This window comes from Phyllobates terribilis, unplaced genomic scaffold (assembly GCF_046119375.1).
Source record: "Phyllobates terribilis strain yellow unplaced genomic scaffold, ASM4611937v1 Scaffold_1__5_contigs__length_1240528914, whole genome shotgun sequence".
Taxonomy (NCBI): domain Eukaryota; kingdom Metazoa; phylum Chordata; class Amphibia; order Anura; family Dendrobatidae; genus Phyllobates; species Phyllobates terribilis.
Genome location: NW_027362761.1, coordinates 314,385,791 through 314,402,908, shown reverse-complemented (window position 1 = coordinate 314,402,908; position 17,118 = coordinate 314,385,791). Strand labels below are relative to the sequence as shown.

General features: G+C 46.0%; 1 protein-coding gene across 1 annotated transcript in view; it reads left to right on the top strand.

Moving 5' to 3' along the window:
- SLC25A1 (solute carrier family 25 member 1) overlaps positions 1-17,118 on the top strand; it is a 67,874-nt gene that overhangs the window by 18,476 nt on the left and 32,280 nt on the right. Inside the window, exons 2-3 of the mRNA XM_073674932.1 lie at positions 16,556-16,663; positions 16,804-16,903. Coding sequence (XP_073531033.1) covers positions 16,556-16,663; positions 16,804-16,903 — 208 coding nt within the window. The remainder of the gene's footprint in view (positions 1-16,555; positions 16,664-16,803; positions 16,904-17,118) is intronic.

Sequence of the window (17,118 nt, the reverse complement as noted above, 5' to 3'; positions counted from 1 at the left end):
CACCAGCTATTCCAGAGACTCTTGCCCGCTCACCTGGGAGCGCTTCTCCGTTACCTGCCTGCCTGCCAGCCCGGAGGCTCCGCCGTCACGTGCCGTGACCACCTGCTATTCCAGAGTCTCTCGCCTGCTCACCTGGGAGCACCCATCTACCATCTGCCTGCTAGCCTACCCGGAGGCTCTGCCATCACAGGTCGTACCTACCCCTTACCCAGAGACTGCCCTGATCACTTGCCGTATCTCCCTGTCCGTTCACCCAGAGACTGCCCTGATCACTTGCCGTATCTCCCTGTCCGTTCATCCAGAGACTGCCACCCGCTCCCTTACAAGGGCCGCCCCCTTGTATAGTAGCTCAGAGGTTCCGCCTCCCGGACCCGTTACAGTTTGCTCGGGCCATGGAACCCGGTGGCACCCAAGCTCCCTCGCTCTCGGACCTCTGTCTTGAACTGTCCCGTCAGAGGTCCCAACAGGAGACCATCCTGGGTCACCTGCGGAATGTTAATACTCGCCTGAACACTCTGTCTGATCCACCAACAACCTCCGCCAGTACCATGGTATCCTTTTCCGGACCCCGGCTCTCTGCACCTCCTCGCTTCGGAGGCGACTCCGTCCTGGCTCGGGGCTTCATAAATCAGTGCACCCTGCATTTTGAACTATTATCCCACCAGTTTAACTCCGACCGAGCCAAAATTGCCTTTATCATGTCCCATCTCACCGGGGAGGCCCTGGCCTGGCTAAATCCTCTATGGGAGAGAGGAGATCCCCTGGTGTCCGACTTGCCTGCCTTTCTCTTGGCTTTCCGGAAAGCCTTCGACGAACCCGGACGGAGGACCTCATCCGCATCTTCTCTGCTTCGCCTCCGTCAGGGAAGCCTCACCGTGGGCCAATATGCCATACGGTTCCGTACCCTTGCCTCGGAGCTGGCCTGGGATAACGAAGCCCTGGTATCCGTCTTCTGGGAGGGTCTGTCCGGCCGTATTAAAGATGAACTTGCTGGTCGGGACATTCCTACCACTCTCGATGATCTAATAACCCTTGCCACCCGGATTGACCTACGGTTCCAGGAGCGTGCCAAAGAGGTCACCCGTGAGAGAAGGATTCCACGTCTAGCTCCTACTTTCCAGGAACCCGTCATTCCTTCCGTTTCTCCACAGGTACACTCTCCTGAGCCTATGCAGGTCGACCAGACCAAGATGGTCAAATCCCGTCAGGATTTCCGCCGTGCCGAGGGGAGCTGCTTCTACTGTGGCAGTAAGGAGCATCTGATCCGTGCCTGCCCGGAGAGGTCGGGAGAACGCCTGTATCTAGGTTCACTCAGAGGGGTCGATCTAGACAAAAATAAATCCTCTCCATCCCTGCTGTTGTCAGTCTCAATCATCTGCGGGGAGAATCGTTATTCCGAACTAGCCCAACTTGACTCTGGAGCAGCCGGAAATCTTATTTCACAGTCCCTGGTGGAGAAATTCCGCATCCCCACCAAACCTCTGGCTGTACCCTTGTCTGTTGTTGCCGTGGATGGGGGCCTCTTACCTCGCCCCATCCAATTCATCACCGAATCCATTACTCTGCAGGTGGGAATGCTGCATTCAGAGAGTATCTCCTTTCACGTTCTGCCTGGTCTCCCTCACGCCCTCTTGCTAGGTCTGCCTTGGCTCCAGAGACATGCACCCGTGCTTGACTGGCAAACCGGAGAAGTCCTTCACTGGGGACAGGCCTGTCATAAAACCTGCCTGGTTCCCGTCCATTCCGTCCGTCCCTCTCCTATCCCAGCTAATCTACCTGGACTTCCGATTCCTTATTGGTCTAGTGCTGATGTCTTTGTTAAGGAGGAGGCAGAGACATCACCACCTCATAGACCATGTGACTGCCCCATCGATCCCGCCAGAGTAATGCAGGTGGCTCCCGTGAGTCTAAATTGTCTCCCTCCTGGTAAGACGTTCGTATCGGTACCTGATCGGGAGAGAATCCTACACTGGGGTCATTCGTCTAAACTAGCTGACCACGCCGGTCGGAAAAAGACCCTCCAGCTTATTACCCGACACTACTGGTGGCCTAACCTGCACAAGGATGTTATGGACTTTGTTTCTGCCTGTGTGTCCTGCGCCCGCAACAAAGTTCCGAGACACCTGTCGGCCGGCCGCCTTCTTCCTCTGCCAGTACCTGCTGCCCCCTGGCAGCATTTAGCGATGGACCCTCCTCAATTCCGTCCTGGGGATAAAGTCTGGCTCTCGTCCAAATATGTCCGACTCAAGATCCCTTCCTATAAGTTAGGGTCTCGGTTCATCGGCCCACTGGTGGTCATCGGTCAGATCAACCCGGTAACCTATAAATTGAAACTCCCGGCCAACTTACGGATCCCTAACTCCTTCCATGTATCTCTCCTCAAACCTGTGGTACTTAACTCTTTTTCTAAGTCTACAGGTACGCCTCCTGCTCTGGTTTCTGCTGAGGACAAGTTTGAGGTAGAGAACATTCTTGCCAGCAAAAGGGTAAGAGGAAAGACCTTTTTTCTGGTAGATTGGAGGGGGTTTGGTCCTGAGGAGAGAACGTGGGAGCCCCGGGAGAACATCCATGCCCCTCTCATCCTAGCTAAATTTCTGTCTGGCCTAAAAAAGGGGGGGCCTAAAGGGGGGGGTACTGTAGCGCTGGCGTCCCTGCCCTCTGCTAGGCAGGGACGCTGCTCCCCTCACCGCTCTGCTCCGTGCCCGGCGTCCTCTCCCCGCTCTGCTGTCAGCGCGCGCTCCTGCCCGGCGTCCTCTCCCCGCTCTGCTGTCAGCGCGCGCTCCGTCCCGGCGTCCTCCTCCTGCTCTGCTCTCGGCGCGCGCTCCTTCCCGGCCCCTGTGCTTAGGGCGCGCGCGCGCGCGCTCCCCTCCTCTTAAAGGGGCCGCGCGCGCCGCCCTAAAGAGTCCCCGGCCAATGGCCGGAGGACTTCATCATATAAAAGGCACCTCCTCCAAAATGGAGGTGCCCGAGCAATGTTGTTTGCACCTGTGTCTCACCTGTGCTTCAGCCCTCAGGTCCCGTTGCCAGTTACCTGCCAGTTACCTGCCTGATTCCTGCCTGAATACTTGTTACCTGTCTGCCAGTCTGAGGTCCGACGGTCTGCCTTACTACTCCTGTCAGTCTGTCTAAGGACCAGCCTGCCCGCTCACCTGGGAGCGCATATCAGTTACCTGCCTGCTTGCCTGAGGTCCGACGGTCTGCCTTACTACTCCGGTCAGTCTGTCTATGGACCAGCTTGCCCGCTCACCTGGGAGCGCTTCTCCGTTACCTGCCTGCTTGCCAGCCCGGAGGCTCCGTTGTCACGTGCTGTGACCACCAGCTATCTCAGAGACTCTTGCCCGCTCACCTGGGAGCGCATCTCCGTTACCTGCCTGCTTGCCAGCCCGGAGGTCCCGTTGTCACTTGCGGTGACCACCAGCTATTCCAGAGACTCTTGCCCGCTCACCTGGGAGCGCTTCTCCGTTACCTGCCTGCCTGCCAGCCCGGAGGCTCCGCCGTCACGTGCCGTGACCACCTGCTATTCCAGAGTCTCTCGCCTGCTCACCTGGGAGCACCCATCTACCATCTGCCTGCTAGCCTACCCGGAGGCTCTGCCATCACAGGTCGTACCTACCCCTTACCCAGAGACTGCCCTGATCACTTGCCGTATCTCCCTGTCCGTTCACCCAGAGACTGCCCTGATCACTTGCCGTATCTCCCTGTCCGTTCATCCAGAGACTGCCACCCGCTCCCTTACAAGGGCCGCCCCCTTGTATAGTAGCTCAGAGGTTCCGCCTCCCGGACCCGTTACACCTATCGTTAGCTGTAGTGATGAGCGAGCACTAAAATGCTCGGGTACTCGTTGCTCAGGTCGAGCAAATCGGAATGCTCGAGTGCTCGGTCCGAGTAACAAGCCCAATGTAAGTCTATGGGAAACTCAAGCATTTTTCTGGTGGCACCTCCCGGCGGTCTGCAGAGGGCCTAAAAATTGCCCAAATCGATGGGAACAGTGCTCAAATGACATGGGAACAGCACGGGGAAGACCCCTGGAAGCACTTCTGACTTCCAAGTCACTGCTGTCAACAACGTTGTCAGAGGTATTACGCCATTTTTATGGACTCACAAAAAAACATACAAAAACTAAATCAAAATGTTAAGGAACATCCTTTCCAGGGTAATGACTTGTATTTAAGGCAAAATAAATAACCAAAAACAAAAATGCTCCTCCACACCTTGGGCTATGTTCACACGTAGCGTTTGTGATGCGTTTTTACACTTTTGCATTGCTTTCAGCTGTAAAAAATACATTTACCAGTAAATGTCATTTTAACATTTTACTATCTTATCTGGCCATGTGGTGTGTGAGACATGATCAGACACATCCTGTTTCATTTATGAAGGAGGGACTCTGAAAGTCACAAACACTATTTTTATAGGGCCATCAGGCGGCCCTTACTATTCTTAAAGGGCTAGACTTTGTTGTTCCCATTATTAAAGAGTGGGTCTTGTGGCGCCCAGCTGCGCTTGGTACCACAGATCCTAGAGGGTTGCATAGAAGGATTTCTCCACAAGGGGCCCCCACAGCATACACACACCTCCACCTTCCACCTCAGACCACCAGAGGGAGCCCGTTAGAGATATAAATAGGGAAGGTGGAGCTAGGCAGTTCAGTTCCTAGCCTGCTAGAGTACAGAGCAGATAGGGAGTTCCTGCTCAGACACAGAAGGAGTCAGTGCAGTCGAGACAGAGCCTAGCAGTTCCTGCAGGAAGAGTTCAGTACAGTCTGTAGAGTGAGTCCAGACTAAAACTCACAGAGCTCAGGATAGAGAGCTAGGAGTGTGCCGACACTCTGAGAGCGGCGAAGAAGAGCAGCGTCCCGGCTTCAGTGTTTGTAGCCTAGTGAGGGCCCGAGCGGGGCCGAAGGCAAGTGGAATAAAGTAACTTAGGGTGCAGAGGAGCTTTACAAGCTCACCCCAGAAGCATATACCGGACACCGGGTCCTAGTCTACGTGGATCTTCATGACCAGTAGAAAACAACCAGAACCCCTGGCGAACTACATGTCCCAGGATCCACCAAAAGCTGATACGTACCAGGGTCAGGAATCACGGAGACCCCAAAGAATAGGGAGAGTGATCTCCAACAGAAGGCCCTATCACCAAGTCAGCAGGTGCAGAACAGAAACCAAGTTAGGCCTAGCTCCAGGCAGGTCAGAAACTTACCACACAAAGGCAAGAAACAGGAGGCCCTACACCCGCTCACTGGGGAGAATCCGGACGTGCACCCCTCACCCTGCAGTGCTCCGGGATGTGCCTGAATTTCCATCAGTAAATGATACTGAAGTGACTATCGTGTCTGTCCCTGTTCTTGCTTTGACCTGGCTGGGTCCCATCTGTCCCTGCATCCTTTCATCTACGCTGCCCTGAGGCCTAGCTCCACCTGTGGGGAGCTATACCACGCAAGCTGCCTTAACACCGGTCTCAGTGGGCTGCCGCAGCGCTGGTGATCCTCACAAGACACCACAGGTGGCGTCACGAACATTTACAAACCTATTATCCCAATAGACATTCCCCTCTTTTCAGTTGTCCGCCCTGGGCCACGGACCGGGCCAGCCACCGTGATATCCCCCAAACATCTGAGGGCCCGGCTGCCGAGTACCCCACGGCCCCAGGGGCGCGACAGGTCTCCTATACTGTTATTGGGTATGCATTGACTGCAAGGGCTGCCAAAAATTTGGACGCACCCCAATACTCCTTCGAAGAGACATAAAGGAGGGTCTCAGTAAAAAAAATGTTCCTATTATAAAGGAGTGGGTCTCCTATAGTGATAATGCCCATGCAGTGACTGCAAGGGCTGCCAAAATTTGGGAAAACCCCCCCAATACTTATTTAAAGACACAAGGAGCTGGGCCACAGTAACGACATGTTCCCATTAGAAAGGAGTGTGTCTCCCATACTGTTTGCCTATGCAATAAATGCTACAGCTGCCAAAAATTTGGAGGAACTCCAATGTCCCTTGCAAGAGACGTAGAGGTCGGTGGGCCTCCTGAATGCAATGTTCCCATTTTTAGGAAGTGGTTCTCCCATACTGTTTGCCTATGCAGTGAATGCAACGGCTGCCAAAAATTTGGAGGAACTCCAATACCCCTTGCAAGAGACATAGATATTGTGGTGATGTGGTGGAGGATGAGGAGAAGGAGGAGAACAAGAGCAAATAGACAAAATCAGGAAGCTTATACCCATGTCTGGGTGTGAAGACAGGTGCATACGAATAAAGTTAGATCTCCCTAAAAAAAGACACTGTATTTGAGTTTATGCTACGCTGCTATCATTCGGTGGTGTTGAGAAGTGTGGCACAATCCAGCCCTTGTTCATTTTTATAAGAGTCAGGCTGTCAGCATTTTCAGTTGACAGGTGGACGCGCCTATCGGTTATAATTTCCCCAGCGGCACTAAAAACCCGCTCTGACAAAACGCTAGCGGCAGGGCAGACCAGGACCTCAAGGCGTAGAGAACCAGTTCATGCCATGTGTCCAGCTTGGATACCCCATAATTATAAGGCACAGAGGAATCACGGAGGATGTTGGTACCGTCGGCAAGGTACTCCCTCAGCATTGGGAGAGTACCCCGTGCCTGAGGGCCTGTGCGATGGGAGGGTCTGACAGTGTTTCCCTGCCTCTGCTGGATTGCATGCGTCTCTCTCGCCTGTACTCATTGGTTGTCCATCGAACTGTGACCTCTGCCACCAGCGTTTTCAGGTGGGATTTTTTTTAATAATTCCGCAACAAGGGCATTCTGATACTGCCCCATTTTATTAGGCCTATCCGGCAAGGTAATAAGAGACAGAAAGTTCTCCTTGTAGCGTGGGTCTAGAAGTGTAACTGTCACCCAAAATTTGGACAACACGAAGGTCACTGGAAAGGCAGCGTAACATAAACTCAGCCATATGTGCCAGATTGCAAAGAGGCAAGACTTCCGTGTCCCCACCAAGAGGACGACTGACAATGCTCTCCTCCTCATCCTCCTCATCCTCTTCCTCCTCCCTGTCCTCAGGCCATCCTCGCTGAACAGACGGTATGACAATTGTGCAGGTAGTACCGTCTATAGCGCAGGAAACTAGCTCCTGTTCTTCCTCCTCCTCATTGTCACCCAATCCACGTTGGGATGAGATGAGGCTGGGCTGTGTGGACTCACCCTGTATGGTTCCTTGCTGCATCTCATCGTGCTCTGCCTACAATGCATCCTCTTTAATTGTGAGCAGAGAGCGTTTCAGAAGGCAGAAGCGGGATGGTGACTCCTGAGGTCTTATGTGTGGAGTCTGACCTGAATACCGATTTCCGTGTTGATACTGATAGTTAACAACTGCCCTCTTCTGCTCACAAATCCTTCCCAACATCTGCAATGTAGAGATCCAACACTTGGGGACATCACACACCAGTCGGTGAGCTGGAAGCTGCAAACGCTGCTGAAGCATGGCAAAGGCGGCGGAAGCTCTAGCTGGCTTTCTAAATTGGGCACACACACAGCGCCACCAGGTTCCATCCACTGTCACACGTGACCATGCCTGGCTGTAGGTTCAGTGGTGTCAGCCACAGATCTGCCTGCTCTTTCAGAGCTGTCCACAACTCTTCAGAGGTGTGCGGTTTGTCGCCTAAGCATATTAGCTTCAGCACAGCCTGTTGCCGCTTGGCCGAGGCAGTGCTGCAGTGCTTCCAGCTTCTGACTGATGTGCTCATTTCGGAGATGGAGGCTGAAGAGGAGGAGGAGGTGCATGAACTGTAGAATGTGGGGTCAACCCTGATTGACCCAGGGCCCGCAATCCTTGGCGTCGGGAGGACGTGTTCCGTCCGAGGTTCGACTTGGTCCCGGCTTCCTCTATATTAACCCAGTGTGCCGTCAGCGAGATGTACCATCCCTGCTCACAAGCACTTGTCCGTGGTTAGGTGGTCTTGCACCATCACGTCCACTTCCCCGTCCCTTGCCACGCACCTTGCCCATTTTAAACGGAGGACATTATTTTCCACGTTCACTAGAAATGGCTGATTTTGGAACACTGTTATATGTGATGTGTCTGACAGAGAACCACGGTTTTAAATAGCAGGCCTGTAATTTACTAATATTACTCTTCACAGAGACCTAGTGTGAATAGCTTGACCGACACACTGCAACGAAATGGAAGGCAGAGATGGCTGATTTTGGAACACTGTTATACATGTTATGTCTGACAGAGAACCACGGTTTTAAATAGCAGGCCTGTAATTTACTAATATTATTCTACACAGAGAACTAGTGTGAATAGTTTTACCGACACACTGCAACAGAATGGAAAAGAAGCCCAATATTTTCCAGGTTCAGTTCAAATTTCTAGATTTTTATCGCTGAAATATGGAACAGAACTGGCTGTATTCTGCAGTGCTAACAAGCAAATGGAGCAGAAAAATTGTGTACTCTGGATTGCTTTTTAAGCAAATAACCAGGATTAATAAAAAAAAATTGCCCTGGCCCTTGATATCTGGGGCTATGGCTACAAATATTTGTCACAGCAGGATCACTCAGAAGTCGAACATGCAATGGACCCTCTTGTGCAATATCATGCACTGCAGTCTGTCACATACCTTGCCTGCCTTGGTTTTTAAGCAAATAACCATAACCAGTATAAAGATAAAAAAAAATTGCCCTGGCCCCTGATACCTGGGGCTATGTCTACAAATATCTGTAAGAACAGCAGCAGGAACGTGCTATGGACCCTCTTGCACTATATGCACTACAGTCTGCCACATACACTGCCTGCCTGCCTAACTCCTGCTATCACCTTCACCACTGAAAATATGCAGCTGGATTAGTCCTCAAAAGGACTATAGTTCAGATGGATATATAGATATATGTTGTGGAATAGCTATACTAGCTATAAAGAAGCAATTCTCTCCCTATACTGCCTGATTCTGGAGTGACTGTGACGAGCATGGCGGCGCCAGGACTTATATAGATATGATGACGCTGTGCGGCCAGCCAATCACTGTAATGCCGCAACCAACATGGCTACGGCATTACAGTGCATGGCAGGCAATCCCTGCATGTTCGTTGGCTCTCTAAAGAGCACCAAAGATGCAGGGCTGGGACCCGAGCTCCCGCCCCGAGCAACCCGGAAATACTCGCTGAGCGGCGAGCATCTCGAGCACCGTGATGCTCAGGCGAGTACCAAGCAGTGGCGAGCACGTTCGCTCATCACTAATTTCTAGAAAACGCTGGCAAAGACTTATAATACAAAGGTATAAACATAATCAACACTTCAGATGTTTTACATTGATGATGTTAGTTTAAGGTATAAATACCTGCTGATGGATTTCCTTTATTAACAATGCATATTACAATGTGGTTTGGCTATCAATATATTAAACAATGTCAATATGTTGTACCTGTACACTAAAGTGTGCCCATAAAAGTATCTTCTAGCACAAGAACTTTTCGAAGTATGTACTGTATTGCGTTCTTTAGAGAACCCTCTCCATGTCTTATTACTGGAGTCCTACATTGAACTAATTTGCCACTTACTCTTACCTTAAAACAACAATAGGTTCAACTCCAATTTGGAACAATTTTTGTTGGCTCGGTGCCACTTTTGACTGAATCTCTAGTAGCCACACAACAGCCAAGGGCTGCAAATTGTGGGAGTGCCATACCATTCACGCTACAGAGCATTGCTGCACAGTGGGCTCCTTTGAACATTAAAGGAGCACTCACATCAGTTTTTATATCCTTCATATATTGCAATCATCATAATATATGGCACTGTGTACCTACAATTGCTAATTTTGCCCTTCTACCCAACTAATTCTTCTCTATTCTCGGTTCTATGTAGAAACAGGAAGTCTCTTGTCCCTGCATTTATTATCCCCCTCTTCAACTCTTAAAGAAGTTGTCCACTACTTTTACATTGATGCCCTATACTATGAATGGGGCATCAATGTCTTATTGGCCCGAGTCCCGCATCCGGCATCCCCGCCGATCAGCTGTTATCAGTGCCGGTCAGAAGTGCTTACTTGCGGAGCTTGGCTGTACTGCACATCCGCCTCAATGTAAAAGTAGTGGACAACTTCTTTAACCCAGCTGTTCTGCTGCTCCTGCCTGCCATAGACTTTTGCAGTGACTCATAACTTGTGAAGAGAAAATGGACCTCCTGTTTCTACATAGAGCTTAGTAGGTTTAATCACGTGATGCCATAGACCTAATGGAAAAGAGAACAATTAGCTATGTAGAAAGGCAAAATGAGCAATTGTAAGTACACAGTGCTGTATAATATGATGACTGCAATATATTAAGAGGTAAGGCCTGTACCTCATGGCAACAATTTTTTTTGCAGTAATTTAACGCGAGATGATGCAAACTAGAATTTGAATTTCTAAAGACTTGAAATGCAGTACATAGACATGGCTGTCCTGTACATGGAGGCTTTTATTATGGAGCCATACTTTCTAAATATAAAGGAGAGATGCATGCAGCTCTGTGCCTGCTGGAGAAATACAATGTCTGTATCGGTCCCTTCAGGAACGTTCACATTGTTATTGTTCTCGGTGGCTTAGTGATCAGTGAGCCTTTGTGCTGCAGCACTGGAATTGCTGATTTTTAGAATTCCACTGGGAACTGTCTGTGTGGTTGATTCAGGCAGATCTCTTTTTATCAATATTGCAAAGGCAAAAGCATTCCTCCAGAAACCAAATAACCATTCTTCTCATATTCTACTAACTACCATATAAGAATCCGGCTTAAACTTCTATGGTGCATTCAGATCTGCCGATCTTGGCAATTATAGGTTGTCACAACATATTGATCACCCATTCACAGAATAGCTCATTTCTGCCCACAAACGAGCGCCAAACTATCATACACAAATCAACGACAACAATAATTTGAAAGTCTAAGCGATCTGATCAGCCATCAAATGAGGGATTGCTCATTCACCAGCTGATTGGTGGCGTATTTACACAGAAAGATGTTTGGGGAACGTCTATGAACTAAGCCATGATCCTTCCACAATCCAACAAGACATTTTTCAGATGATGAGTTTTTTTAGATTAAATGTATTTTTTTAATATACGGGATATATTTTTTCAGTATTCCATATTTCTATTTAAAAAAAAAAATAAAAATAATCAGAAATCTTGAAACTTTTACACTTGCCACTAATATTCTACTCCTACATCCTGTTGTTTTCTTCAGTTGCGTGAACATAATCAGAAGAAGCCTGACTTTAACCCTGTTGAGTTATACAGTAGTATAAACTGGGCATGCTCTCATGCAGGCAAAAGTAATTGTGCAGGGTGGAGGTGAGATGTGACCATCACCTATTGCGAATGATGGACCTTGTGCTATCTACTATGTATAGAGGTTTTACCTTTCATTGAAATTCTTCTTGTGATGATAATGAGTCTTCTGTAGAGAAAAGGAAGTATGAGCGTAGTATTTAGCTTAATGGCCCTCATGAAAATTGCAAGATTTCTGAAGTTTGTGTTTTGTTTTTTTGTTTTTTAATCTAGATTGCAAAAAAAAATTTAAAATTGTATCTAAAATGTTAAAAAAATCTTTATTTGAACGATGGGTCCTTTTCAGATGGCACATTCCCTTTACTGAAACCGTGCTGAAATAGTGCTTTGTTTCTTTTCTCATATGTGCTATTACTATAGTATGGCTATATAATATGAGAAATGCCCATGTACCTTTTAGAGGGCATGCACAGCCCTTTAATTTTATTTTTTTTAAAAGCATTTAGAATACTACAAAATAAAGTATGCTCAATAATCCACCACCTTTTCTGCTCCAGCACTATCCAAGTCTCTCTGAACTCCATATAGTTTGCAGGGGTATGTAAATTCTGCAGTCAGTCACTGGCTGCAGCTGTGACCAATGCAAGCTACGTTCTCATCCAGAAAAAAACAGAATTAACAGAGATCTGCTCTGTACTTCCTGAATGATATGTCACCTCTGCAGCCAATCACCAGCCACAACGGTGATGCATTAGTCACCTCTGCCGCCAGTGATTGGATGCATGGGTCATGTCTTTGTGGACCATGCAGGGAATACGGCCACCTTTACTCTTTTTACCAAAGTACAGGGGGATTGGTATGTATTATTTATTTCACATTGACCTAGGTATGAAAATATATCAAATAATTGTGGAGCTAAGTGAAGAAGAAAAAAGCCAGAAGCTCTAACCCCAATACAGTGTCCGCCACAGTGCCTTTCCTTCTTCCTTAGCTGCAATAAATTCTAACTTTCCCTTGGAGTTGTGTTCCTTTTTTTTTGCTAGTTACATGTGACTGGCAAACTTACAGAAACTTTCCTAACTGCTAAATTCTCCAAGGCAAGTTCAACAATTCATATATAGTATATATACTTTTTGTTAAAATGACACGCATGTATATATAATTGAAAGACGGGGTTGTCAGAGCATATAATATTGATGATCTGTGTTTAAGGGCCCATACACATTAGACTAATGTCGATATCGATGGGTTCAAAGCACAGTATAATGCATGGGATTCCCTTTAATGTTTCCCGATAGATGATGTTGGAGACTTCGGCCAACCACCGAAGTCTGACAGTAATTCTCTCTTGGCTGAGCGAATGCTCTTGTGCATGGAAAAATTGGTTTCAGCCAATAACCATCTAAAGTGTATGGTGGGCTTTAGAATATGTCATTAATGTTAAATGGGTGGGGTCTGGCACCCCCACCAACCCACTGTTATTCGCTGTGGCAGCCATATGTAAACACTCAGCGGAGCTGAACAACATACAATAGCTCTGTTCTTGGTATAGCAGCCGATGCCAAAAACTGTTGATCAATCCCTTTTCTCTTGCCTTTTTTAGTACTTTGTTTTGTGCAAAAAACAACAACCAGATGTTGGCTTGAAGTCAATAGAAAATTATGAAACATACACACTGGTTCACATTTAAAATAAAAAAGGCATATTTTGCACCAGATCCTTAGTATACTCATCAACTGCAACACTCCATAGTTATCAAATGTTGCATCTTAAAGGTGTTGTTTCTTTCAGACAATGTTCTGCCACAGCTGCAGTTTCTTAACAGATAGCATACCCTTGTTACTTGCCTTCCTTGAGTCTACCGGCGATTCTGTGCCACCCCTCCAGGTGTCTGGCATTGGCTGTGGTGCTGACATCATATCGATAGTGCTGCAGCAAATCTGTGAGCTCAGTGGCTCTGCCTGCATAGATGGAACGAACCCTTCAGAGCCACTGAGCTCACTGGTTGCAGCACTGTCAATATGACGTCAGCACACGGGAGGCGTGGCACAGTATCACCGGGAGACCCAGGAACAGTTAGTACATCACGATTTGTAATGTTTTATCAAACTGCAGTCAGGGCAGAGCATTGTCTAAAAGGAAAAAAAAAAACTTGAATGATACATTTGGTGCAAATTCTGATAGTGCAACTTTTTAAAGAAGCACTCCTCCCATCAAAGTTTTTCTCTCGGAGTATATTGCAATCATCATATTATATTGCACTGTGTACTTACAATTGAGTATTTTGCCTTTCTACCCAGTTAATTCTTCTCTTTTCCATTAGGTTTATAACATCACAATTAAAAACAGTCTAGCTGTATCCTTCTAAGCTCTATGTAGAAGCAGGAGGTCGCTTTTCCCTGCACGAGTCATCATTAGTACTACAATTCTACACAGTGCTAGAATATGATGTCTACAATATATTAAGAAGTTAAAAACTTTGATGGAAGTGCTTCTTTAAGCAAGGTTGTAAACTTCCCAATGTTAGATATGAGCCTGAGACCAATGAGTCACCTGTCGCAACGCCCATTTTTTGCCTAAACTGCAACTTTTTATGCATGTGTATTAGTACACTTCCCAATGTTAGAAATGTGTCAAACGTCGCATGTTAAGGAAAAATATTGTGAGAATTATGTCTCTTTATGCATGTTAAAAATGGTTGCAACATAAATCAATAGATCCAGGTCTTTTTCGAAACAAATATGACCTGTCTAGAATGTGCTCCTTTCTTGTGGCTTTTATGTAGAAATGCAATCATAAATATGTTGCTCTTCTTGCCAAGGTTAACACCTTCTTCTATGGTCAATGTTACGTTTTTGTGTAGGTATTGACAAATGATGAATGGAGTAAAACATTGGTAAATTAGGCTTGGACATTTACAATGGAATGATGCCATTTGTGCAAACCATTTGGCGCAAACTCAATGTTAAAGGTATGTGCACACTGTCAGGAGCCGCCTGCAGCCCCGACGCTGCGGAATAGTCACGCAACTTCCCCCCTCATTATGCAAATGAGCGGCGCCAATTTTTTTTTTTCACATGTGGACTTTCCTCATAGATGTTAGTCTATGGGGAAAGTCCACATGCGGACCCGCAAGAGAAATTGACATGCTGCGAGTCTGAAAGACGCGCCGCATGTCAGTTTCTGCAGGTGAACACAGACGCATAGTGGACATGGGATTTCTAGAAATCCCATCCACTATGCTGTAACATCTGGCCGCTGCGGGTTTGACGCTGCATAACACGCATCTTCAAACCCGCAGCGGCTCCTGACCGTGTGCCCATACCCTAAATGTCAATCAGTGTATTATTTCAGGTTACCTTTGAGAAAACGTTTTCTAAAATACAGTATGATCTAGATATGACATTGTGTCTATTGATCTTTTTTTTTTTTTTGCCCTTAGATTTCTAGTGTGTTTCGATGTGTAAAAGTGACTTGCATTTTCTTGTGATTCTTTGAAAAATGTTGAAGTCACATGATCAGTGAATCGCATGACTTGTAATTAAGAAAAAAAAAAAAAAACAATGCTACCCAGTGCTCAGTATGTGATCCAGCCAGAAGAGGGGGGTTGTCTCTACTCACCAATCAGTAAGCTGCTGACTCATACTTATCCTCCGCGAGTGAGGCCACAGGCATGTAATTACACACAATACGTACACACCAGTGGAAGTGACGCTGCAGACTGACCTGGAGCGTTTCTAACCTGGGCTTGAATATTCACTCCTTTATAATTGTACTAATCATTATGTATGCAAGGTAAAGTCTGTCGAGCCTGTAGGCCAAGAGGGGAGCCAACTTAATTTTGGATAGCCTTCATCATGAATTAAAAGTATGCGTCAACTGTGGTTTGGGGGCTGTTTAGTGTAAGAACTTAGGACCCGATGCATTATAGCATTTGCTCCTCATGTTTTTTTTGGTGTTTTGCACCCTTTTTTTGCTTGTACCAAATTCAGCTTTCCATTTGCACCTATTTTTCAGTCTTTTTTTTTATATATATGTGTTCGCCTATTTATTTATTTATGTATTTTGTGTATGGGGTTTAGGGTTTCAAGATCTTTTCACCTGATTCATCACTTGTGACTTTTCAAAAAGTTGCAAAATTAGTCACAAGTTTATTTCCGCTACTGAAAGCCCTCTCCCCCTGATTCTTCTTATGGCAGATTTTTTTGTGAAACATAAGACTGTTGCACTAAATAAGAAATGCAAAAAACAGTTAAAGACAGGGAAAAAAAAAGACAATTTTTTGCTTTGCATAAAATTCATGAACGCATGCACCATATTGAAGATTTAATACAAAAACGCCAGTGAATACTGGAAGACAAAAAAAAAAAAAGTGACTTATAAAACCCCTGCAAATGATGAGTCTGGCCCATAGTGCACCCCTGTGTAAAACTCCTATAATTCTATTTTAATATGAAATGGTTAAAGGTTTATTATTTGTAACGTTAGGAAAAATAAGTGAGAAGAGAGAAGGACAAAGCTATTTCTGTTGATTTTTTATGTTATGTACTCTTTTTTGTCCTTGAAGCATTTAGCATAGACATAACATCCCAACACCACCTTTCTCCTTGGCCTATACAGTACGTCAGATGATCAACATTTTCTATAGCTAATGTGTTCAGTAATTCAGTAGTTCAGTATCTCATATTCTCAATCAATGAATCCCAGAAAAAAGGATGCAAAAACTTTTAAACGCATGGAGATTATAGACCTATGATGTCCATATAGTGGTTACCAATAGTACATGATGAGAATGGTGACATCAGTAACCTCTGTTGTCCGGGACCTAGCAAAGACATCCCAGATCAGGAACCCAAGGCATTTCAATTTTTGCTTTCTCAAAGGGTGTCCCACAACGCTTGAGAAAGCGAGCCGTGGTGCACACATTAGGGTTTTCCAGCAGCTCCACCATTGTATGTAATATAACATATAAAAAAATACAGTGTAATGGTATATTTACTATCGTGCTTAAACTATTGACACTGAATTGTGTATCGATATTTTTATTCATTATTTATCTTACCATCCCACTTGGGTGTGTGTTATATATGTGATATGTCGGTTCACTTTTACTACACATTAATCTTTATTTTGTGTCCTCTGTTTGCTGCCATTTTATTATGTTAAAAGAGAGAGCTTTGTTTTGTTTTTATAAATATTATGTTGGACTATTACACTGAATGCTCACGGTTAAGCTTTTCTTTTTTTGTTGGAATCTCATGAGAGTATGTATAAAATCTCATGGGATCTATAACCATATATATTATCTGATTTCTACAGGAGGTATTGCTGGTGGAATAGAGATCTGCATCACATTTCCTACAGAATATGTCAAGACCCAGCTACAGCTCGATGAGAAAGCTAACCCCCCACGATACCGAGGGATAAGTGAGTAACACTGTATTTGGGAGCATAAATGGTAAAAAAAAAATCACTGATGAGAGAAGCAAAAAGTTTTTTTTTTTTTTTTTTGTGGTATTACTTAAACAAAGTCTAACGGATTGTGTGTCTCCCCTTTACTCTTTTAGTGGACTGTGTGAAGCAGACAGTTCAGGGTCATGGGGTGAAGGGGCTGTACCGGGGGCTCAGTTCTCTACTCTATGGGTCCATTCCAAAGGCAGCTGTAAGGTAAATATACAATGGATATAAAAAGTCTACACACCTCTATTAAAATGGCAGGTTTATGTAAAAAAAATCATACCAAGAAAAAAACATTTAAAAACTTTTCCCACTTTTTATAGGGAGTCCATCACCCCAAAAATGCTTTTTAAATGGGCTATACAGTGTTGTAGGTGACTTAGCCCTTATAACAGCCATACTATCACTGTACCTGTTACTGGTAC